General features: G+C 37.0%; 1 protein-coding gene across 6 annotated transcripts in view; it reads right to left on the bottom strand.

Moving 5' to 3' along the window:
* WNK3 (WNK lysine deficient protein kinase 3) overlaps window positions 1-26902 on the bottom strand; it is a 155711-nt gene that overhangs the window by 7784 nt on the left and 121025 nt on the right. For 4 of the 6 annotated variants that reach the window (XM_004780581.3, XM_004780582.2, XM_004780584.3 and 1 more), the window contains 9 exons: window positions 25286-25441; window positions 25153-25204; window positions 23766-23903; window positions 22448-23391; window positions 16974-17205; window positions 16430-16560; window positions 15268-15890; window positions 11837-12048; window positions 1861-2063 (listed from right to left, as the gene is read on the bottom strand). In XM_004780581.3, coding sequence (XP_004780638.1) covers window positions 1861-2063; window positions 11837-12048; window positions 15268-15890; window positions 16430-16560; window positions 16974-17205; window positions 22448-23391; window positions 23766-23903; window positions 25153-25204; window positions 25286-25441 — 2691 coding nt within the window. The remainder of the gene's footprint in view (window positions 1-1860; window positions 2064-11836; window positions 12049-15267; window positions 15891-16429; window positions 16561-16973; window positions 17206-22447; window positions 23392-23765; window positions 23904-25152; window positions 25205-25285; window positions 25442-26902) is intronic. The other 2 variants (XM_004780585.3, XM_004780586.3) reach the window with 1 other exon arrangement.

The following is a 26902-nucleotide window of genomic DNA, read 5'->3' as shown; positions in this document are numbered from 1 at the left end:
TCTTAGTTTTTCCTTTGTAGTCCATATTATAGCTATAATTTTATATTTATATGTTTGTTCATGTTGAACTGTCCCACCAGAGTGTAGTTCCAAGAGATAGGGCACATACTTGTTTTTGTTCATCAAACCTAGTGTCTAGGACGGGGCTTGGCACATAGTAAAGGGCCTAATATAATTGTGACAAATTTTCTTATTTTTCAATTTTTCTAAGCTCAGTAACAAGCAAGAACATCAGGTTATGAGATGAGTTTTCCACAAAAAGATGTAATCAAGTTAACTCAAAATACAAAAGTAGTTACTACCTTGTGCTAGTTACTCTATAGGTGTTACCTCATTTAATCCTCACAGCAATCTTCTAAGGTAGGTATTAACTGTTTAAAGACCTTAATTACTTTTGTTCATACTCCATTTTCTACTCATTTTCCCTCCAAAATACCCCATTATGCTGCAAAAAACCATCCCCCTACTAGTCAACAAAAGTCTCCATTCACAGAGTACTCAGAGGCTCTCTCACTGGCAACACCAATGCATTTATGCCTTGAAATTTGCCTCTAAAGACTTCCAGTGTTTACAATGGTAATATTATCTGTGTATAAATCAGTGCCAGGAGTAAGATAAATACAGAGTCCCCAAGAAATATACTGCTTACTATTTTGGGAAATCTAGGCTTTTGAAATTTTTATTCAACATTAACACTAACTGTATTTTCAGCCTCTTTACCAAACACATGCAATGACTACAAATATACACATACATGTACACAAATATGACAGAAAAACAGACACACAAATATATCTCTTTCAATTATGAGGGTTCAGATTCTAAGCCCTGATTCACATTTTAGTAGATTTACTCATCATGAAAAAGTGATACTTTATAAAACTCAAACACAGAGAAGTACAAAGTAAAATAAGGCCCAAATTCCACCATCCTACATATTGTTAATAGCTCTTCCTATTTCTATGTGTATATACATATATCTAATGTCCATAATTTTAAACAAATACTGTATATACTATTCTCTAAGCCTACCTTCTTCCCATTCCAGATGCACTGAGGACATCTTTCCATATCTCAAATGCATGTACATCTGACTAAAGCCATATGCAATTAACTAGGCATCTCATCCCATGAATTTAAGATGCCTTTCATTATATTCTAGCTTAAAGAGCTTTAAAATTATTTTGAAAAATGAACAACTAAGATCACTCAGTAGTTCTAAGAATACTGACATACAACATATGATAGCTTTTCCTCAAAACCAAACTCTTCTTGCACCACAGGACTGAATTAACCATCACTCTAGATGCTTTCTTTTTGATACTTGATGGTTAGATTTTTGGGTATAAAAGTCTAAAACAAGGGACAGCAACCTATAGCCTGCCACCTGTTTTTGAAAGTCAAATTTTCATGGAATAAAGCCACATGCATTCACTTATGTTTTGTCTATGGCTGCTTTTGCCCTCCAACAGAGTTGACTAGTTGCAACCACATGACTTGCAAGTATTTAATAACTGGCCCCTTCTCAGGAAAAGGTTGCTGACCCCTGGTCTAAAAGATAATCTGCTCAAGGATATACTGAATCTAGATAAGGATAAAAGTCTCTATGTTGTCAAATCACACCATTCTCTCATAGTGACTAAGTGAATCAATTTTTACGGTTTTATTCTTTTCTTTTTTTTTTTTTTAAGTAAGGTCCATGCCCAGTGTGGAGCCTAACATGGGGCCTGAACTCACAACTGCAAGATCAGATCAGGACCTGAGCTGAAATCAAGAGTCAGACCCTTAACTGACTGGGCCACCAAGGAGCCCCTGGTTTTAGTTCTCATAAATAAAGAGGAACATGTAAAAACAACTTACCTCGTATACTTTGTTCCAGTTGTCTGACTCTAGTTTGTGTTGACTCTGTTTGAGTTGGTTTAAACTTGGCTTAATAAGAGAATTTCCTACTGTTTCCTTTGTCCAGTCATCCACCAGTTTATGTAAGTCATCTGTGAACATCCCTTTTTTACTAGCTGGAGATTGCTGGCATGATGCTACATTACTTTCCACACACAATGGATCTAGAAGAAAAAACAGTAAAACCATAAAAATGGAATTAGAAGTGATAAATACTGTTCTTTGGCCAACAGTGCAGTTGACAGAACCCCACATATGGGGTACAGATAGGGTAACCAGATATTTGAGTTTATCTGAGACAGTCCTGGTTTAAAAGCTGTTGCCCTGGAGTAATTATTAACAGTATACCTTTAACTCTCAAAAGTTTTCTCTTGTTGGATGGCAAATTATATGGTCACCTTGGTATAAGTCAAATAAGGTATAAGTTATAAGTCAAATATAATATTTCTATTCTTTCTAAAAACATTAGTGCCAATTATAATCTTTACATTGGTTTCTTCAGATACTCAGAAGTTTTAAAAAACAATCATAGAATGTTAAAATTTAAAAGAATCTTAGAAGTCTAATCCAAACCACTTGTTTTATAATGGACAAATGAGCCACAGAAAAAGAAAGGCATGCCTGAGTTCTTGCAATTCTTGCAATTAGTCATCAGCTGACTCAGACTTGGAATGCTCAAGTGTAGACGAGGATGCTCTCTCTTTTCAGTATACCATACTGACTTTAAACAAGTATCAGAAAACTAGAATCTCATTTAACTTTTTAACCAATATTTTTGTTTGTTAATGATAAACAAATGGCAGAAACAAGAATACAGATGGTATATGAACCTCATGAGTTGTAGAGCATAAGATGTCCAAATAAATGAAACAAATCAATTACAGAAGTTGTCCAAATAAATGAAGCAAATCAATTATAGAAGTCTCTGTTAGCAAAAAATTCCCTAATCTGAACATCACACTAAATCTTTCAATTATTCAGTACTATTACACATTTGCTAAATCATTCTCATAGAAAAAATTCATAAAGTTCCAATTCCTCTGATTTATAAGCCAAAACTTACGGAGTGGATTTAAAATAAATTTTAGGGGGTGCCTGGGTGGCTCAGTGGATTAAGCCACTGCCTTCGGCTCAGGTCATGATCCCAGGGTCCTGGGATCGAGTCCCGCATCGGGCTCTCTGCTCAGCAGGGAGCCTGCTTCCCCCCTCTCTCTCTGCCTGCCTCTCTGCCTGCATGTGATCTCTCTCTGTAAATAAATAAAATCTTTAAAAAATAAAATAAAATAAATTTTAGGAAATACAGTTGTGAAATATAAGCACAATAACATTTTTAGGAACTTTATTAAACAAGAACATGAACATTTCTTGTACATTTGTTATGGTACTTTTTTAATTGTGAAAAATACAGAAATTGCTGAAGATGATGCAAGAAGCCTCCATATTAACATTTTCAAAGTAATTTTCTTTATCATTTTTGAAACTTCTAACAGGCCTGTGATATAGACTCAACAAGTATTCTACTTTTTGCATGAGAAGAATGGGATCCAGAAGCTGAGGTTATATGCTGGGGTTAGAACCCAGGTATCCTGACAGATCAGTGTGCTTTCCATTGTACCATACCAACCCACAGAATACACTGGGAAATGAATGGGGAACTTGCTTCAAACGGAGGAACATGATGATATGAATGAGTGCTTATACAAAGTCTGTGATTCTCTGTATTACTGAAAGCTTAGATTCAAGGGGATTAAATATTAAATAAAAACATTAATGAAAATTGTTTAAGAAGAGTTTAATGAATTAATTGGACCATCTTCACATATACAAAAGAGTTTTTTTTTAAGATTTTATTTATCTATTTGACAGAGAGAGAAATCACAAGTAGGCAGAGAGGCAGGCAGAGAGAGAGGGAAACAGACTCCCTGAGTGAGCAGAGAGCCCGATGTGGGGCTCGATCCCAGGACCCTGAGATCATGACCTGAGCCGAAGGCAGAGGCCTAACCCACTAAGCCACCCAGGCGCCCCCAGATATACAAAAGAGTTTTATAAAAATCATGCATAACAAATAGCATGGAAGACAAGGGGAGATGGAGAGGAGAAGGGAGTTGAGGGAAATTGGAAGGGGAGGTGAACCATGAAGGACTATGGACTCTGAAAAAACAATCTGAGGGTTTTGAAGGGGCAGGGGGTGGGAGGTTGGGGGAACCAGGTGGTGGGTATTGGAGAGGGTACGGATTGCATGGAGCACTGGGTGTGGTGCAAAAATAATGAATACTGTTAGGCTGAAAAAATAAAATTTTTTTTTAAAAATCATGTATACTACCTTTTGGGCAACCATGAGATACCAAAATGACATACAAATTTTGATGGAATTCCCTCCTTTTCTAACACTTAAAACCCAAAGAAAACAAGTCAGCCTATAATAAAGACATTTTTTTCCTGTTATCCCTCTGCACATTCATCTAATTCTCTGTCAATTCCAGTAATGGAACAAATAGCAGAACAAAATGGGTAAGACTCTGGAGCTGAAGCTTTTTAATAGTGTCTTCTTACCCTGGAAAAATGTCAGCAGGTAGGAGTAAAATGGAGACAACGGCCAGAACCATATACACATTAGTGCCAACGTTTTTGTCTACCCAGCTTCTCCTAAGGAGTATTTCTGTGCTCATTCCCCTTACTTTCTAAAAAAACAAATGTGTTGCATAGAGCTAAGTCTGAATGTCATTCATTTAAGAACATTTCTGCACTAAGGGAAAGTGATGGAACAAGTGATTTCGAACCCTCAAGTGATGGTAATGATGGCTGGTGCACTAGTGGCACAACAGTCAGCAAGTGCTAAGAAATGATTAACAAACCAAACAGGTATTGAAATGAAACAGAACTTAGAGCAAGACTCCTAAGTAGGCAACAGAAAGATATGCACACACATACCTTCCAGAAGTTATCAAGAACAATGTGCTATATGAGAAGAAAAAAATGTTATTTGAACATTATCTGGTGCCTATACTTTACACACAGAAAGGACAATTACTTATTGATTTCATTTAAGAGTTATTCATATACTATAAAAGACCACTTAAAGTTCACGAACTAGAAAATACCTACATGAAAAGAAGTACTATACAAATGTTTTTAACAGTTCTAAAAAAATGTCAACATTACTTATAACATTACTTAAAACTTCAAAGATGCTCTTTAATATTCATTTCTTACTAATGAAATGAATAAAACCAGAGTATGGTCCTTGTTGCTCTTTTTTGTTTTTTTCCCCAAGGTGATGCCCACATTCAGATCATTTTAGTAACCACTCAATTGCAAATTTTCCCATCTCTTATCTCAAACTTTTACCCCTCTTCAATCCAATTTCAGAACCCAAATGTGTTTTTCCACTAGGACATCAATAAATTGTTCAATTCAGTACAATTCAGTTAGAATGAAACCTAACATGGTCTTGGCATAACAGTTCACCTAAATGTCATATTTCTATGATAACTTTCATATTTTCTCCAAACTACTCAGACTCCAAACATTTGGATCTCACCAAAAACAGAAATATCCAGTCATCACCACATCATGGCAATTCATCCTACACAATATCTTTCACCTATTTTCACTTTCACAATTCTCTAAGCTCTTAATCATCTCATACATGGAATGCTATGATTACAATGTTCTAAATGAACTGCCTCCCTAGCTCTAGTAAATACATTCTTCACACTGCCACCAGATTAGTATCAGTTAAATGCTGTTTTCAGCATTTCACTCTTCTCTTCAAAACGCCCCCTCCACTTCAGGAGTTTCTTAGTACTAACAACAGTGGGTTTTTAACTTGTTTAGGTGGCAAAGTGATTGGTAGTAGTCATGGTTATCTCTGCAGAACAGATATTTATTATCCCTAAACAAACATACTATCTCAGTTATTAAGCTTAAATATATAATTATGTGTTAGATCAGATACATTATCTTACACCAAACTGTAGCAAAGACAAGCTATGGCAGTTGCCACAAGTTTTTTTGAAGTACGTAAGAAAAACCTTCTAATTCTAACATAAACACTCCATTTCACCCAACTGTTATGTTCTCTTTCTTGGAGATAAATCTTGCATTTTAACATCTGCATGCTTATACCATGCAATTCTATCTGTAGAAAATACTCTTCCCACAGCACTTCACCAATTGTAATCCTGTCCATTAATCCTTCAAGATCAACTCAAATACTACATCCTGTATGTAGCAGTCTCAGACCATTATCACCCTCTATAAGCTTTCACTGCCTTCTCTCAACCCACTGCAGACATAATTTCTGGTATTGGGAGGCAATGCACAGTAACAGTAAAGAACCAAGTCTTTGGGATTAAACAGATTTGGATTCCCTCGCTTATGAACTGAGGTCCTAGGAAAGTTGTTTAACCTCACCAACTTTAGTCTTCTTACCCATAAGAGACAGACACAATAATGTCTACCTACCTTAGAGTTATTTTGAGGATTGTAATTATGTAATGCAATTATGTTTCAGGGTCCTGAAGACCACTCACAGATTGAATGATTCAATCAAAGTTGTAAGGACTCAACATATAGCTGTATTCACAGTTAAGTTTATTATAGCAAAAAAGATGCATGATAGGATCAGCAAGGGAAAAAGAAACAGGAATCTAGAGAAATTTATGCACAGGATTCCTTATACTCTCTTCCTATTATGAGGGGCACACTTGAGCATACTTCTTTCTCTCAGCCATGAAAAATGCAGTACACCAAAGACATGAAAACTGAACTAAGACAACTACCGAAGACTGAGACTGACCACTGGGAGACCCACATGTGGGAAAGATCCAAAGAGTACCACAGAGGCAATGCAACTGAGCTGGAACAATGGACCAAAGAAGACAGGCTAGAAACCACAAGGTAAAAATAACTGGGTCAGTCGTGCCTGGGTGGCTCAGTTGGTTTGGCAGCCAACAATTGGTTTTGACTCAGGTCATGATCTCATGGGTTGTGGGATTGAGCCCGCAAAGGGCTCCACACTCAGCAGGGAGTCTGAGATTATCTCCCTCTGCTCCTCTCTCCACTCACGTGCACATGTGCGCACGCACACTCTCTTTCAACTAAATGGATACATCTTAAAAAAAAAAACTGGGTCAATTACTTCCTACCTAAAAAAATTAACATTATAGAAAGAATTATTTTTTTAAGATTTTATTTATTTATTTGAGGAAGAGCGAAAGACTGAGAGAGAGAGAGAGAGAGAGAGAGACACAGCACACGCATCAATGGGGCGGGAAGAGAAAGGGAGAAGCCAGCTAGTTTATTCTCTAGTAAAAGGAATTAGGATTCCTTTTGGAAACGGTGGTTCCTAAGACTGGGCCAGGAAATATACAAAATTAGCCTAGAGCATCTTCTGGTGCTAGTAAGTAAAGAAGAGTTCAAAAACAAAACCATACAAAATAGCTGACTGGTACTCCTCAAAAATTTCAGGGTCATCAAAAACAAGGAAGTTCTGAGAAACTGTTAGAGCCAAGAAAAGCTTAAGGAGACATGAACACTTAATAATGTGGTATCCTAGAAGGGATCCTGGGACAGAAAATAAAAGATAAGTAAATACTAAGGAAATCAGAGTAAAATATGAACTTTGGTTAATGTATCAAGATTGGGTTATTAGTTGTGACAAATATACCATACTAATGTAGGATGTTAATAATTGGGAAAACTGGGGCTCCTGGGTGGCTCAGTGGGTTAAAGCCTCTGCCTTCAGCTCAGGTCATGATCCCAGGCTCCTGGGATCAAGCCCTGCATCGGGCTCTCGGCTTAGCAGGGAGCCTGGTCCTCATCTCTGCCTGCCTCTCTGCCTACTTGTGATCTCTGTCTGTCAAATAAATAAAATAAAATCGTAAAAAAAAAAGAGTACCATCCCAAGGGGCGCCTGGTGGCTCAGTCAGTTAAGCATCTGCCGTGTCTGCTTTGGCTCAGGTCAGTATCCCTAGGGATGAGTTCTGCATCAGGCCCCCTGCTCAGCAGGGCATCTGCTTCTCCCTCTCACTCACTCAAATAAATAAAATCTTTTAAAAAGCACCATCCCCTGAGTCAATATTGTGTCTAAACTTAAAACCTTAAAAAAAAAATACCTCCATTCTTAGAGTGTGGTGGATATTTGGTTTCACTTGGAGCTCAGGTCATCCCAGGCAGGCTGGGTATAAGAAGTGGGGGAGGGTTAGGAACTACCTCTAGGGCATTACTGAAACAATAGGAAAGTGCTGCCAACAACTTGGATGCATAAAGCTGTGATTTAGTTGGGGCACACAAGAGCCTGGCCTAGAATTAAAAAGGAATTCTAGGACAATTAGATGACCAGAGGAAACTTTCAAAATCTTTGACATATTCCTGGGAATATAAATGTCTGGCATGCCAGGAAAGACCTGAGAAAGGAGAAAGTACCAATCATTCCATTCTGGCTGAAGTTCAGTTCCTGAGAAAGCAGGAAATAAATTCAAAGGTTGTCTTATAAAGTGAAGCTTGAAAGTGTGCCTTCCCTCAGAGATCCCCTTGGCAAAAACACACAGATGAAGCACTTAATTAAATCTGAAAAATCATTGGCTCACCACTAAATATACTGGCCCAGGTGTGAACATCAGCATGCCAGACTTAAAAATAAAAACATTTTTAGAGTTGCAAAGAACTGAATGGTCATACACTGCAGGGAATACAGAGTTATTCTGGAAAATCAGTAAACAAACATCAGTAAGAAAATACCATAATAATGATAAACAAACAAAATACAACAACAGACCTTGGTGGGGAAGAAGGTGGGAGAATCTGATACCAGAGCTGTTACAATGTATTATTTATAATGTCCAATTTTTATCACAAAATAAGGTACATGCAAAAAATAGAAAAGAATTCTGCCTATACAGAAAAAAGTCAACAAAAACATCCCAAAAGGGGTCTAGATTTTGGTATTAGTAGACAAAACCTGTAGTCAAATTTAAGGAAACTATGCCTAAAATTTTAAAGATTTTTAAAAAAAAAAAATTCTGGAGTTTAAAAGTACAATAACTGAAATAAAAAAATTCACTACCGTGGATCAACAACAGATATTGATGAAAGACAGCTGGAAGGCAAGCAGGTAGGGACAAGGGGCCCTCTGCCCTAAGAGGAAACCACCCTTAAAATGATTTTACACCATCCTGGAAGGAGCCTGCCACCCTCTCCCATGTGACAAAAACCTGATTGGATGACAGATGCAGGGAGGATTAATCAGATTAAAACAGCCCACCAACCAGCCCATAAAACACCCTTGACTTAGAAACTCTGGTGGCAACCCTCTCAGGTCCCCTCCCTCCTCAGGAGCTCTATACTATCACTTTGCTTTAACTTAACACCCCTTGCTTTGCTGTCCACCACTCTGTCTTCTCTACCTCTTCATTCCTCAAAGTGGTGTGACCAAGAACTGTGTTCACCTACAGAAAGTCCTTTAACAATAGGACAGGTGATGGCCTCTGGCCCATCTCTTGGCAGGAAAAAGATGAGCAGGGTCAGTCCATTTTCTGTCTCTGCAATCTGACAAAAGCCAGTTAAGCAGGGATTAGAAAGTGAAAGAATGCTTTCCATCATAACAAACCAAAGCCATCTGCAAGTCAAAGTCCTAGGGAAACAAAAACTATATAAAAAGAGCAAGTCACTTAAGAACAAAAGATAGCTCCCTTGGTTAAGTGTCTGCCTTCAACTCAGGTCAAGATCAGGTCAAGGTGATCTGCTAGGTAAGGAGTCGGCTTTTCCCTTTACTCCTCAACCCTGCTTGTTCTCTCTCTTTCTCTGTCTCTCTCTCATGCTCTCTCTCACACTGGCTCTTTCTCTCTCAAATAAATAACTAAATCTTTTTTTTAAAAGTATAGCAATTAATGGCAGAGTATTAGATTGAAAATCCACATGCTTCTGCTGTTAAACTCCGAAAGTTGCCCTCAATCTAAGATTACCCTTCAGTTCTATCTTTAGGAGGATCACAAAGTAGAGTTCCCATTCTTGAGATCGGTATTACTTTTCTATTGTTGCTATAACTGATTACCATAGATTAGTGGCTAACATCCATACCAATGCAACACAAATTTATTATAGCATTGTAGGTGAGAAGTCCAACATGGGTCTCACCAGACTACAATCAAGGTGTTGGCAGGGCTTCATTCCTTCTGGAGGCTCTAGAGAAGATCCGCTCCCCAGCCTTTTCCAGCTTCTACAGTCAGCCTGAATTCCTTGATTTGTGCCCTCTTCCTCCATTTTCAAAGCCAGCAATGTTGCATCCATCTGACACTGCTCCCCTCCCTTACATCTTTTCTCTGACCCTCTCTCCTGTTTCCCTTTTCCACTTTAAAGGACCCTTGTGATTACATTGGACCCACCTAATCCAGGATAATCTTCCTATTTTAAAATCAGTTAATTAGCACCTTAATTCCATCTACAATCCCCATTCCCCTTTGCCATATAACCAAAGATAGTCTCAGTTTCCAAAAGTTTGCACAAAGACATGTTTGGGGGCCATTATTCTGTCTACCACAAATTCTGTTGCCATCTTACGTATATCCTCATAGTTCACCATCAACCCTCACTTAAATATGCACATGTAACCAGGAAGTCTGACCTGATAAACAACTTCTTTATTAAGAAGAGTCTGATACTCTATTTTCAAATCAAAAGAAGTACATTTTTCTAATAGTCTCATAAATAAGAAACAATTATCTCTTACAACACATAGAACATGACAGTATTTTTAAGATTATCTTTGTTAGCTACAAACTCAACAAACTCTAGCTCCCAATGATTGCTAACATTTTAAAAACTGTTTGCATAATGTACTGCTAACAGTAATATACAAATATATTCAGAATTAATTAAAAATTATGTGAAAACAGGGGTGCCTGGGTGGCTGAATGGGTTGAGCTGCTGCCTTCAGCTCAGGTAATGATCTCAGGGTCCTGGGATCAAGTCCCACATCCGGCTCTCTGCTCAGCAGGGAGCCTGCTTCCCTTTCTCTCTCTCTGCCTGCCTCTCTGCCTACTTGCGATCTCTCTCTGTCAAATAAATAAATAAAATCTTTAAAAAAATTATTTGAACACAGACTTAGTTATTTGGCTGCATTCTTTTATATTTGCTAAAGAAAAAAAAATCTCTCTTCCATGGAACTGGCTATGAAAGTAGAAAATATCCCAGCTCTGAGTTAGAGATGTTAGAGATGGGATAATGAACATTAAAGAGACCGAAGAATTAAATAATTAGCTTAATGACTGAGATGCAGCCAATTTACACTATGCTTTGAAACCTGTAGTATGTATTAATAATTATCAGTGGCAACAATAACAATGTATTTCTGTACTTTTTAAAATTTCCTAAAAATATTTTTGGAATCAGGAAATAACTATTAAAAATTAAAAACCTGATGGGGTGCCTGGGTGGCTCAGTGGGTTAAAGCCTTTGCCTTCGGCTCAGGTCATGATCCCAGGGTCCTGGGATTGAGCCCCACATCGGGCTCTCTGCTTAGCAGGGTGCCTGCTTCCCTCTCTCTCTACCTGCCTCTCTACCTACTTGTGATCTCTGTCTGTCAAATAAATAAATAAAATTAAATTAAAAAATTAAAAACCTGAAATATAAAAAAAAAAAACAACCCTATTTGCAGGATTGAAGTTGGGCTTCCAGGTGTTTGTTTTCCAAATGAAAACATAGAACACACTCATCTTCTCTACAAAATCTATCATTTAGCCTCACCATAATTTCACAAAAGAATTTTTATCAAAAAAGGTAGAAAAGAATCTTAGGATAATGTATACTTCTTTAAAGCATCTTAGTGTAATAAGAAATAAATTATAAAAAGTAAGAAATAATTATATCATCATTATATTTCTTACTTTGCTGATATTTGACCAGATTTTTAAAATCACTTTTAAGACTGATTTACCTGCAGCAGCTGTGCCACTATCCACCTGTGTCAAGGACTGTGGTCGGCTACGAAGTTTGCTTTTGAAAGATCTTGGTCTCCGTGGTGATGAAGGTGGCCCAGGAACCTCTGATGATTGGATTTTGCTATCTTTAATTGCCCGAAGACGTTCATAGAGCTCCTGCAGCTCCTTATTCTGCTGAGTTTGAAGATTTACCACCTCCTGAATGTGTCTAAATGAAAATAACGCAGAAAGCATTTTAATAGCACTGGCACCATACAGATGACTCCAGAAACATCTACAACAATACAAGGCAAGTTTAACAAGGAATTTTGATTAACAATGTGAAAATACAGAATCTTCACAATTTTAGGATGAGATATGCCTTCCTAAGCTCAACATTAAACTAACCAGAGATTAAGAAAAAAGTGAACAAAGTGACAAAAACAAATTTCTAAAACTTCAATATAGGGTGCCTAATGGCTCAGTCCATTAAGCATCTGCCTTCGGCTCAGGTCAGGATCCCAAGGTCCTGGGATGGAGCTCTGCATCTGGCTCCCCGCTCAGCAGAAAGCCTGCTTCTTCCTCTGCCTCTGTCTGTCTGTCATGAATAAATAAATTTTTAAAAATCTTTAAAACTTCAATATAGTGAAAGACAATGAAATACAATTTAAAGTCACAGAGTATTGGTAATATTAACCTTCTCCTTATTTATGTTGCAAGTATAAATAACAAAATATTTGCAACATATACTAAAAGGTTAATATACAGGATATACAAATAATTTCTAAAAAAAATCAATATGAAAAGGACGTCTGGGTGGCTCAATCAGTTAAGCGGCTGCCTTCAGCTCAAGTCCTGTTCCCAGGGTCCTGGGATCGAGCCCGCATCGGGCTTTCTGCTCAGTGGAGAATCTGTTTCTCCCTCTCCCTTTGCTCACCACCCCCAGTCATGCTTATTCGCTCTCTCTCTTTCTCTCAAATAAATACATAAAATCTGTTTAAAAAACACTAAGAAAAAAAGAAACAACCTTGTAAGGAAAAAGAGGAAAGAATATGAGAAGGTGACTCCAAAAAGGAGATACAAGCAGACAATAAATATGAGATATGAACAACCTCACTATTAATTAGGAGAATACAATTATTTCTTAAGAAATATTTTTAACTCATCTGATTGGAATAAAACTAAAAGGATCAATAATATCCAGTCCAATGTCGTTAAGAAGTGAGAAAACAGGCACTTTCATATATATATATATATATTTTTTTTTTTTTTTCTTTTTTAAAGTAATCTCTATGCCCAATGTGGGGCTGGAACTCATGATCCCATGGTTAAGAATCACATGCTCTACTGACTGAGCCAGCCAGGCACCCCACTTTCACATATATTTGTTTGGTGAATAAAATATAGCCACCTGAACAACAATTTTAGCGGTATCTATCAATTTAAAGTATATATAACTTTTAACCCAGAAATTCTACTTTTAGGTGTCTATCCAACAAAAATATTCACATAAGTATGTGAAAATTATAAGGCTGTTTACTTCAACATTGTTTACATAAGCAAAATATGGAATAAAGCTGAAATGTCCATTAATGAGGGATTAAATAAACTTTAAGTGGCTATTCTAATATATGGAATAAAGATTATCTATATAAACATGTACATATATGTACATTTAAGCAACAATTAAGTAAAAAAACTGTAGAATAACATGTATATTATGACCTCACTTTCATAAAAGGCAAAAAGTATATATTTATAAATGCACAGAAAAATGATAGGCAAGATATATACCAAACAGTTCACAGTGGTTGCCTCTGAGAAATAAGATTAGGGCATGAGAAATAAGAGATTATTTTGTGTGCTTTTTTATTGCTGTGATACTGTGATTTATATTAAAAAAAAATATATATATATATATATATATACATATATATATATATATATATATATATATATATATATTTGGTCTTTATCCCTGTTCCTGGAATATAGCTCCTAAAACCCTAGTAATTTCTTAAGCTATAAAAAACAATAGGAGAATCTTTTTTTTTAAAGATTTTTACTTATTTATTTGAGAGAGAGAGCATGAGCAGGGAGAGCAGCAGAGGGAGAGGGAGATTCAGACTTCCCGCTGAGCAAGGAGCCCAATGCAGGGCCTGATCCCAGGACTCTGGGATCATGACTTGAGCCAAAGGCAGATGGTTAACCGACTGAGCCACCCAGGTGCCCAGAGAATCTTTTCTTTTAATATTTGGTCTATTGTCCTCAAATAGCTCCAGTTCCTGAAGTAGTTCCAGAGTGATAAAGGTGAAAGGAATCTTACTATTTAAAACAAGGCTCTTGGAATCACACCTGAGTTTATATTAATGAACTGCCGTTCGAAACAGCCCCTAAGGATGGGGGCAGATTGCCAGGAGAACCAACCAAGTGAAAAGAGCATGGGACTTTCAGCCCCTCACACTCTACCTCTGAGACAAAAGGAAGAGATTGAATTAATCATCAGTGGCCAATGGTTTAAATCAATCATGCCTACCATAATGAAGTTTCCATAAAAATCCCTTAGCTGTAGGGCTGAGAGAGGGTCCAGGTTGGTAAAAACATTAAGGTGCTGGGACAGTGGCACTCCTAAGAAGGCATGGAAGCTCCATGTCCCCTTCCCTATACCTTGCCATCTGGCTGTTCCTCAGTTGTGTCCTTTTTATTTATAAGAAACTGATAACCTGGAGTGCCTGGGTGGCTCAGTGGGTTAAAGCCTCTGCCTTCGGCTCAGGTCATGGTCTCAGGGTCCTGGGATGGAGCCCCGCATCGGGCTCTCTGCTTGGCAGGGAGCCTGCTTCCCTATCTCTCTCTGCCTGCCTCTCTGCCTACTTGTGATCTCTCTCTCTGTCAAATAAATTAATTAAATCTTAAAAAAAAAACTGATAACCTAGTAAGTAAACTGTTCTTCCTGACTCTGTAAGCTGCTCTAGTAAATTAATTGAACCCAAAGAAGGGCTTGTGGGAACCTTTGATTTACAACAGGTTGGTCAGAAGCATAGGTTAATACTACTTGGACTTATGATTGGCATCTGTGGGACTGAGCCCTTAACCTGTGAGATCTGATGCTATCTTTGTCAATCATCAAAATTTTTCAATCATTAAAATGTTACCAATCATGGGGCACCTGAGTGATTCAGTCAGTTAAGCATCTGACTCTTGGTTTTGTCCCAGGTCATGATATCAGGGTCATGAGATTGAGCCCCATGTTGGGCTCCATGCTCAGCACGGAGTCTGCTGGAGATTCTCTCTCTGCCCCTTCCCTGTGCACACATGTGCTCTATCTCTCAAATAAATAAATAAGTCTTTTTTTTTTAATGTTACCAACTGTAAATTAGCTATCAGTCAAATACTTAGTTCTATAAAAATCCAGGCAACCAGATTTGTGACAAAAGGGAAACAATCTTACTTTTCTCGTAATCTCTGAAGCTCCACCTTCAAATCCTCATCCTCTATTTCTGATTCATCATCACTGCTCATTGGAGAAGATGGTGAATAGAAGAGTGAGCTCTGTGTTTGGTTATAGGCTTTTTTTTCATGGAGGGGTAAGCACTGATCACTCTCTGGACCAGTCTTTGCCACTGACTTCCCTCTGCCAGCAAGGGTGGCTGAAAATTCACTATCAGAGCTAGGCTGTTTACTAGCAGTAAGTATCTCTCTCTCTTTAAGCAACAGTTCATGTCCAGAATGCATACTACTTCCCGTGGCTGAGTTCTCCTCCAATTCTTTTTCTGGGGTCATTGAAGATACATCAGTCTCACACGCTGTGCTAAATGATAAGAAGTTGTCTCCTTGTTTGGGAATTCTTTTCCCTTCTTTGAAGGTCTCATGAAGAGCTTGTAACTTCTGAGAAGAAAGTAAAGTTTGTGGATTGTGCATGGCATGTTCCATTTCCACTAACTGAGGCTTTGCTCTGTCCATAAAGACTAGAGCTTCTTCACTAGAATGGGTTGTCATTTTTTTGAATACTGGTGTGTGTGCTATTCCAAAAGATGTCACTTTCACTGACTGCTGCTGAGGAACTGTAATCACCTGAGATACAAAAAGGCAAAAGTGGTTGGCTCTATCTAACCAAAGAGTAAACCCACCAAGAAATTCAATATCAAAATATGGCACAGACAAGTGAATGGTCTGCTGTGATGTACACACATCGATAACACCCAAACCTAAAAACCCCATTTATAATTCTCATTTTCAAAGTCCTTCAATTAGGTCCCCTGGATAAGGAGAGTTGGCTTCAAATTGCTCAAACAAAATTCTGTAATTTAAAAAAATTCAATAATTCAAGTTACTGAGATTCTAAAGGACAAGAAATAGATTTATTAAAAAAGGTGACCCAACCACCCACTGAGAAATGATGACTCATTTCTGTGCTCTTTTCCACTACTAAAATCGCCATTTCTTTAGACTTAACTCAAAGCCTACAAAAGGTAAGGGATGTGTGTAAGGGGAAAAAATTAAATATGACAATAATCTACCTTCAAAATAAGTACTATTTAAATACCAAGATCTCCAATGCTATTCTCTTTTACAATGCCCTTATAGATAAAGATTCAGCCAAACACACAAACCTGGAACCGACCCCGCTGAAATGATCCACTCATTGCTTTACATCTACTCAAAGCCCTAGTATCAGCCATGGACTCTCCCGTCAGGGGAATGGGATCAGGAGCAACTGCTGATCTCATATCTTCTGTTTCCACTGCAAGTTTTGCACAATTGTAAGCAGAAAAGAGAAAATTGTTTGTTAAGACTAAATTTGTTTACATTACCAAAAAAATGAAGAAAAGTAGAAAAAGCTTAACCCCTGCTAAATAATTAAAAAGTGTTAATGTAATAAGCAACACTGCAGAAGTCCCTAACTCAAAATCAGACATTGTAAGATTTATCCCAAGACTTAGTATCTACATGAAATGAATAACTGTAAAACCAAATTAGTTACAAAAGGAAAAGCAAAGTGGCAATGACATTAATGGGACACGTCACAGACATGGGCTATGTGAAAAAAGTGGTAAGGTTTGTATATGAACAAACAAACAAACAAACAAAAAGAAAAACAGAAGTAAATGAAAAGTGATGTTACCTAGTCTATGTCCCTGACTGTAAGCACACTACCTTGACGGACTTTTGATCTCTTGAAAAAGCTGGTTGACTGCCGTAGCCTGTATGCCCAGCTTTTTAATTTGCGAGTCCAGGATTTCTTGCTAATAGGATTTTTGAGACTAGGACAAGTAAAGCTTAGGCCAAAATATCCACCTCCTGTCTGCAGATGAATGGCTCCACCGCTTGACACAGCAGCAGGATAGGCCTCTGGATCCCCTGGCAGTGAAGCATCTGGGGACATCTCCTAGTGGAGACAAAAAAAAAAAAAAAAAAAAAAAAACAAAAAAAAAAAAAAAAAAGAGAAAAACCAAAATAGTAATAATTTAGGTAAGGTGAAGCAGTTGTTTATATCATTGGACTTTCTTGCATGGACTAATCAGTAATCAAAAATGGAATGCTATGTATACCTGCATATCAGAGTGAATCTGAAGTATTCAACTTAGCGGAATTAATCCTTCTCCTTTCTTTAAAAGTATTATTTGGACTTCAGACAAATAAAGAACAGAATATTAACCTTCTACCCTAGAATATTTTTCATTACAGCAACTTTGAAAACTGAAATTAAAATTATTTCCTTCATATGCTTCATTTACTAAAAAAAGGTTACTGAAACCCTATGCTCTTAAAATGAAACTTTCATTTATGTTCATATTATTTGAGAGAGTTAAAGATACCTAACACCTATGATAACATAGAAAAAAGCTTTCTAGGCATTTAGATTTATAGAGAAATACTACCAAGTCAAATTTCTTACTTTATGTCAGCACGTAGAAACTTACAATGGACCTTGAAATTATTTCAAATTCTTGCTATAAAAATTGTTAACATCAGGCCACAGCTCACTATAAAATCACTTTCCTCTTCTTGCCTCCCATCCCTCCCAACAAAATGTCAGAATTAACTGTTGTATTCTAAATGAGTACTTTAAAAATAAATCCTCTATAACAGTTAATACAAAAGTATACAACTTTGGGAACATGAGATTGGTCTCTACTAATCTAGAAAATTAAATGAGTATTACAAAGTTCAAAGAATGGGATTCAGCATTTGTCTGCAGGAAGATAGCGTAAGTGGCATTAAGTACACTGGAGTCTTGAATAAGCATTAACACTCAGGGCAGGTCAGCATTTATTAAAATTCTGAACAATCAGTTCTTATTTTCTGAAGTCCTATTTTGGAAAAAAAATCTCCTTCTGAACTAGTAATAATGCTACTGTCATGAAGAGAAAAAAATTCTCAATAATATTAAATTTAGAAAATGTTGCATTGGTCCCACTGAAATTACAGAAAATTTTTTAATAAGTAATACCTGGATCAAGATGGTGAGTTAAGCACAAGTTCTAGTCTACCTTATCAGTCCAAATCCATAGATATGACAGAAAAAAACAGGATAGACACATGTATATATGACTAGAGGAGGAAAAAGAAGCCCATGACATAGGCAGTAACTTTCAAAATGCTGCAAACTTGGGGCGCCTGGGTGGCTCAGTGGGTTAAGCCTCTGCCTTTGGCTCAGGACATAGTCCCAGGGTCATGGGATCAAGCCCCACACCCAACTCTCTGCTCAGCAGGGAGCCTGCTTCCTCCTCTCTCTCTCTGCCTGCCTCTCTGCCTACTTGTGATCTCTGCCTTTCAAATAAATAAATAAAATCTTTAAAAAAATATGCTGCAAACTTGGGTGGCAGATATAGGCAGTGAGCGCAAGCCCTGGCCAACCAAAGGGAAGAGTGGTTGGCTAGAATGCTTACAAAGCTGTCCGCAATCAGTCTCCTATCTACCTCAACATCATCTCCTAACACTCTCCTACTTTCTGGACTTCTTTTGGTTCCTTGAACAGGTCTCCACCCATGACTGTTACCACCATACACAAGTTCTTCCCTGACTACGCTATATAAAGTAATCCCCTACTCATTCTATCATAGCCTTTTTCTTTATTTATTTGTTTAGGATCTATCTTCTCCCACTAGAATTTGGGCTTCACAAAGAGAGATCTTGACTTACTCACTGAATGGGAGAGTAAACTGGTTGGGGTACCAAAGAAAGAATAGCCAGGCAGTTCTTCTTTCCTTCCCTATCTCCACAGCAAGCAAAAGAAAGCAGAGGCATCTGCTCCCAAATAAGAGTGGTGAGAAGAAAATGTTTGTGGCCCAACCAGCAACATAGGAAGGAGACAACATCCAGAAGGAAGGGAAAGCCCTTCCACCTTTGAAGAAGATTAAGCTACCTTCTAGGCAGCATTTCAAGAAAAGCAGTAATGTTCAGAGCTAAGAAGCATGTTCAATGCCTTTCCCACCATTACTGGAGGAAGGCTACAACAACAATTATATATAGCATTTAGAGAGACAAACAAGAAATCGTACAGGGGAAAAAGAAAAAATGAGTCTAAGAATCACCAAACACTTATGGGAAGTCAACACTATAAGAAAACATTAGGGGCACCTGATTGGCTCAGTCAGTAGAGCATGTGACCCTTAATCTCAGGGTCGTGAGTTGAGGCCCCACATTGGGTGTGGAGCCTACATAAAAAGTAAATAAATAAAAACTTTAAGAAAGAAAGAAAACACTAAATTCAATAAGAAGAATAGCCAAGTTTTGAAATAGCATCAATAACATAGAATAAGACTTTAATATCTCCAGAAATATGTGTGAAGATAATACAAGCATAAGAAAAATTATGAACTACAGTTACTGGAAATTAAAAATATAATCCTAAGGGTTTCTGGGTGGTTCACTGGGTTAAGCATCCAACTCTTGATTTCAGCTCAGATCATGATCTCAGGGTTGTGAAATCGAGCCCCATGTTGGGCTCTGTGTTGGGTATGGAGCCCTCTCCCTCTGCCCTTCTCTTCCCCTCTCTAAAAAAAATGAAAAAAAAAATTAAAATAAAAAAAGAATAACAGAATCCTTGACATAAAGAAACAGCTGAATAGGAGACTGGAAATAGCTTAAAAATTGAGAAATTCTTCCAGTACAAAAAGCAAAAGGACAAAGAGATAGAAAGCAGACAGTGAAAAGTTAATAGATAAGAAAAGCAGCAAATGAAGAAATAAACTATCTCTATTTACAGACAATATGATCTTATATATTATACAGAAAATACAAAATGATATACAAACTCCGCGAAATTGAAGGATACAACATCAACACAAAAAATAGTTGTATTTCTATATATTAGCAATGAAAAATCTGAAAAGGTAATTAAGAAAACAATTCCATTTATAATAAAAACAAACAGAATAACAATGGTACTGGAACAATAGGATAGTCAGATGCAAAAGAATGAAGGTGAATCTTTATTTTACACCATATACAAAAAATTAACTCAAAATGACCCTACCATGTATACTTAATCAAGTGTGAAGCAATAAAGGCATTTTTGGACTTAAAAAAATACCCAAATTAGTCACCCATGCAACAAATTTAAAAATATTACTCATTGAAGCATTTTGGGGTAGGGGAGGAAGGAATTCTAGGACACCAGAAATAGTGGCAAGTAAGTTTGATCCAGAAGTAGCAACGGACGCTTAGACAAAAGAATCCATTTGACCTTGACATGATAGTGTCCTCTGAGCAAAAAAATTTAAATGACAGAAAATCATTTTTCATTTTTAATAGTTGTAATCATCTTACATGATCATCAGATAACAATATAATTATAATATAAATGCTGTTTACTGACCTTCAATTCTTCAAATCAACCCACAGACAAAGCACAACCAATATTACAGAAAAAAAAATATAGATGTTATAAACTTTGCCAGTGTTACAAAGCAATACAAGTGATAAAAATTAGCAGGTATGTGGGAAAGAAGAAAGGGAAAATATAATAATTTCCTCACCCTTCATAGTAGTGAATTATTAGGTATTATCTAAAAGTATTCAATCAAAAGATAGATGAATAAGTATATTATTTACAAGTTATTAATGGCAATGACTTCAAGAATTAAAACCAGGAACTGAACAGTGTTTGGGGAGTAGAAAAGGGTATAGAAGTTGTTAACATAATTACTTTTAATTTTCTATTCTTCTGAATTGCTTTCCTGTTTATATATCAACTATATAATTTAGAATACTAGTTTACAACAATATAAATCTTAATGTTGTATCTATTCACTGGAATATTACGCCATTGTTTAAAAAACATAAGTGAGGTGGAACTATGTGTACCAACATGGATAAATGCTCATAATTGGAAAAAAATGCAGAATAGCACATGAACATAGAGAAGTATATGTATAAAAACATATCTATCTATATCTTTGTAAATATGTAATAAAGAGGTATGACTGGGGCGCCTGGGTGGCTCAATCAGTTAAGCATCTGACTTCTGCTCAGGTCATGATCTTGGGTGGGGATTGAGCCCCGGGTGGGGCTCCCTCCCCCAGCTCATGCTCTCTTTCTCTCTCAAATAAATAAATAAAATCCTTTAAAAAAAGAAGTATGATTATACAAATATCTGTATGTTAGTTAAAACTATGTCTGCAAAGATTCATTAACAGCTGTGTCTATAGGTTTGGAAGTGGGATGGATTTTACTTTACATACACACATATGATACTCATATAATAATAACAATAATAAAGAGATACAGTGGTGAAGATTTAGAAATATATCTATGATATACTATAAAATGAAAAGATAAATTTGCAGACCAATATGCATATAGCGCAATCCTATTTTTGTAAATAAAAAGTTATAGGGATGTAAAAAGATCCATGTAAGCTTAAGAAGGTTAAGTGCCAAATACTAGATAAACACCAAATAGTCATTACCCCTGTTATTTGAAGGAATAGAAAAGGGAAATTAAGTTCCTATGTACATAACTTAAAAAAAATACCATATTATTTCACTCATGTGGAATTTACGAAACAAAACAAATGAACTCAGGGTAGGGGAAGAGGAAAACCAAGAACCAGAGAGGGGAGGTGGATGGAGGGATGGGCTGAATAGGAGATCAGGATTAAGGAGGGCACTTGTGATAAGCGCAGGGTATTGGATCACAGCAGGAAGTGCTGAATCACTATATTGTACACCTGTACTAATATTAGACTAGAGGTGAACTGGAATTTAAATTTTAAAAAATAATTTTTTTTTCAAATAAAACCCACCAAACAAGATTAAACTAGAAGCATAAACTTTTAAGAAAGGAAATTGAGACCATGCACTTTTAACTGGAAATCTAAAAGTCAGTTCTTCCTACCTACTAAAACAATCTATCAATCAGTCCTGTTGTCACGAATACAAAAAAAGACATCCTTGCAGGTTCCTAGCTAATTCACCAGAGGGCTCTCTCACCAAAGATACTTCAGTCGTCTCCATCTAGAAATTCTGGGCACCTGCAGCCAAAGTCATGAGCTTCTTAAATAACCTGTGACCTCAGAATCTTAAGACATAGACAATTTCATTTCAAAGGATATAACTTTAGGAAAGAAGGAATTTCTTTAAAAGAATAAGGGTAAGAAATTGATTAGAAAGAATGATACTTACATGTAAACATAATTCGCTGGGTATAGAAGTTATCACATTCAGGTCCCTTTTGAATACTGATATGTTAGCAGGCTGACTTGCAGCCACATTGGACAGAATCTTAGAGCCTGTCTGCTGAAAATTAGGGGACTGTGCAGGACTATCTTGAATTCCACTGTGACTGATGCCTATGACTTCTGGCACTGGGCATGAAAGCGTATCTTCAGCAGAGGAAGAAAATGGAGAGTCTATGCTTTGGGTATCCTTCTGACTCTCAGGATAGATGCTAGATATGCTATGCTCCTGATAGAGCAAGTTTCTTAATTTTTCATCCAGAGTTTTAATTCGGTTGTCTGCAAACTCCATTTTTGGAGGTCTTTCCCCATCTGATTCCAGGATAGTAGTGGGTAGAAGGGTAGTCAGTTCAAGGCCAGGGGTCTGAGTGGGAATGACCATCTTAGGAGAACTTGCTTCAGTGTTCATTGTGGTTTCTCCTTCTTGGGAAATAAACTCTGCATCCATAGTTGGCTGCTGCACTGCTAAGGATTGAGGCTTTTGATCAGATACAAATGCCAGAGTTGTAACAGAGTTACCAGCAATCTGAGTTGACTCGCCAGGAGGGACCATAGGTACATCAGCCTGACTGGCAGCTTGGTGACATGGATATACAGGTAGAAATATGCCTGCTCGGTTGGTGAGTCCCTCACATTCAACTGGAACTGCACGAACTGAAGTAGCAGTATAACTTGAACTACTAGTAACTGGTGCCATTATCTGCCTGTCATCTTCCACTCGATACAATATAGCTGGCTGCTTAGTTTCTACACTGGCATATTCAGAAATCTTACCATCAACTACATCCTTGAGTTCTGATTTGGAGGCAAAAAGTACACGCTGGCATGGATTACTTTCTAGAGTGGGCACTGTGTCCTGTGATATTTCCTTATTACTTGTGGTTCTTGGACCTAGAACAATAACAAAGAATAGCTAGGCACATATTAATAAATACAAAGCATGGACTAGTAACCAAATTCAAAGGGGACAAGAGGAGCAAGGGACAAACAAGAACCTGTGTGTATAAGTCTTGTAAATAAGACTCAAAATACACAGAATTCAACCTGTCAAGGAATAAAAACCTTTTATTTTTTTCCCATAAATACTATATTTAAAAATATTACCTTTTAAAATGGCTTAAGTTAGACCCTAACAATAACACCTTCAAAAATTATTATGAACATTCTCATAAGAATACAATATCCATGAACACAAATTAAAGATATGGTATATATCTTGTAACCCCTCCAAGTCTGGAGAAAGCTGGCAGACAATGAACACTTACCAGGAAGCAGAGACAGCCCAGGAACTGTAGATATGGACTGCTGAAGAGTAGGAGGTGATTGAGCCTCACGGTTTCTTATTGTTTGATTGATACAGAATCGCCACCGACCAACTGGGGATGACTGTGGAACAGATTCATCTGTAAAAAGAATTAACAAAAATCAATATGCTAAGCTATTGTCAACATGTTTACCCTATTAAGGAAACCAGGTTAAAACACCAATTTGTCTTGTATCTCCATTTCCAACAGCATTAGGATATGTGTAATTTATAAGACCAGACCTCCCAACGCAGGCAAATACTCTAAAGAACTAAGCACAAGATATTATTAGGGAAGGATTTTTTAAATCTATGAAAACAAACATTATAGCAATAGCAATTAGAAGAGGGCACATTTTGGGGGAAAAATGGAAAGCATTTTCTCCAATAAAACCTCTATCTCCTGTTCTGCATCCTGATTATGATGATGCTTACCCAATTCTATAGGTATTAAAAGTTACAGAACTATACACCAAAAGAAAAAAATCAATTTTACTATATGACAACTTAAAAATAAAGTCCCTACATCTTTACTCCTACTTTGTAAATTCATTCAAATAAGTAATTCTTTTTGTAAACTTTACCATACTTTATCACTCAGAGATCTGTTCAAATTCCCCCTAGCAAGAAAGAACAGAGGAGGACCCTGGCATCCTAACACAAAGTAAATTTCAGGGTAATGGTATCTGGTTTCATGACTCCCACACCACCTGTTGCTTCTTCATGTTGTTATAATTCCTTCACAGGTCCTCATTTGTCTATGGCTCTTCGCCCCCTCCCAGATACTCTAAATATAACCATGACCAGAGCTGAAAAGAATGGAGAGATAAAGTCATCAGAAAAGAAAACAGAAGAACCCATTTTTTAGTCCCTGGAAGTTTAGCTAGTAACTGATTTACAAAAACTTATCAGTGATCACAGCAGGTGGAAGGAAATCAAAATATAAATGACTGTATTAAAACACGAGGCAAACTTAGAACATAGTGATATTAGTTAAGAAAGGTACTGTCCACATCATATCAGTGGTTTAAAAAACCAACTTACCAATTAACTTCAAACACTAAAGCCATTAAAGGTCATCAGAACTGCGACTGCCTTTCTGATAACATACCATGCAATGACTCAGAAATCAATTAATTGGATAAAGAACCAACACTTGAAAATCTGGAGAATGATTTTCCTTCTTACATCTGGGCTGAAAAGGCCTTACCAAGTGTGGGTAAACCTACATTAACAATTTATGAACTTCCTTTATGGGCTAGTATCTTTCTCAATGAAGATACATAAATTAAAGTTTCCAAATGTCTTGCTTCAAAAGCCACATGGTAAATTTTATGAAATATACTTACTGCTGGTTTGAGTGGATGCAGAATTTATCTGTACTTGTTCAGATGATCCTGTCTGAATTAAAAATGAACAAATAAATAAAGAAGTTCCTGATATATATCTGAGAAGACCTATTTGCTAAGCAACTGCTCTTACTTGGCTATTGTTGGATTCCACAATAATAGAGTCAATTCCGATGGCTCTATCTGCAGCAGAGTGGACATGAAGGATCTCCTGGGCTTGACCTACAATAGCCCTCAATTCTTCTACAAATTTTTCTTTCTCACTTTCTAGCACAAAGTTATCTTCAACCTGTCCAAAAGTAAAAGTAAGTCTATTTAGTTTCTTCAAGATTGTGATATTATATCAATGGTGACTATCTTAAAGAAAATTAAATGAAAATTGAGTATTATATACAAAGGCCACAAGAGAATTAAAAACAACCAGCACTGGGGCACCTGGGTGGCTTAGTCAGCTGAGTGTCCAACATTTGGTTTCAGCTCAGGTCATGATCTCAGGATCGTGAGATCAAGCCCAGCATCAGGCTCCACACTCAACAGGGAGTCTGCTTGAGATGCTCTCCCTCTGCCCCTCCCTCCGCTGGCGCTCATGCACTCTCTAAAATAAATAAATAAATCTTTTTAAAAAATGACCACACTAAAATGCCACGTAAAACATTAACTTGTTCTTATTTTGAGACCATTGATGTTTGTCAGATTGGTACCACCTACCAGAGAAAAAGCCAGCATTTAAAAAAACATCTCACATTCTATAAATTATCATTTGAGGAACATAACTGAGAAAATGTTTATGATTACCACTAAGATGTCCAAACCCAAAAGTTTTTTAAATCACAAAATGAACATCTCTAAAGGCCTGGAGAACTCAGAAAACATGTTAAACAAGAGGCAGAACTAGACTGGAGTTGGGGGTGGAAGGAATAGGGTGGCTGAGTGATGGACATTGGGGAGAATATGTGTTACGGTGAGTGCTGTGAATTGTGTAAGACTGATGAATCACAGACCTGTACCCCTGAAGCAAATAATACATTATATGTTAATTTTTTTTAAATTACTAAAGAATTTCAGTTTTATTTCCTGTGTAACAATTATTAGATCAATGAACTATTTACTGAAAACAAAACAAAAACAAGAAGCAGAACTAACAACATTATTAACTTTAAAAATGCTTAATTCTTTTTCTTCAGGAATGCACATCTAAAGAAAACTGGCAGAAACAATCTGAGGGTTTTGGAGGGGAGGAGGGTGGGAGGTTGGGTGAACCCAGTGGTGGGTATTATGGAGGGCACGTATTGCATGCAGCACTAGGTGTGGTGCATAAACAATGAATTCTGGAATACTGAAAATAAATTTAAAAAAATAAAGGCTATTAAAAAAAAGCATGAACTACTCTTCCTTCTACCCTTATTGATCTGCATTTCAAAAAGGGCAAAACAACTAACTTAACCTAACAATTCAAAGAAAATATGAAAACTAAAAGAAATGATGACTATTATTTAAACACCTATTTATGGGGCACCTGGGTGGCTCAGTGGGTTAAAGCCTCTGCCTTCTGCTCATGTCATGATCCCAGGGTCCTGGGATCGAGCCCCGCATCAGGCTCTCTGCTCTTCAGGGAGCCTGCTTCCTCCTCTCTCTGCCTGCCTTTCTGCTTACTTGTGATCTCTCTCTGTCAAATAAATAAATAAAATCTTTTTAAAATAAATAAATAAATAAATAAGGACTTATTTGTAAGATGACATATCAGTACCTA

Source organism: Mustela putorius, unplaced genomic scaffold, assembly GCF_011764305.1.
Source record: "Mustela putorius furo isolate JIRA1106 unplaced genomic scaffold, ASM1176430v1.1 tig00004068_pilon_pilon_pilon, whole genome shotgun sequence".
NCBI lineage: Eukaryota > Metazoa > Chordata > Mammalia > Carnivora > Mustelidae > Mustela > Mustela putorius.
This window is presented reverse-complemented; position numbering and strand designations above follow the sequence as displayed.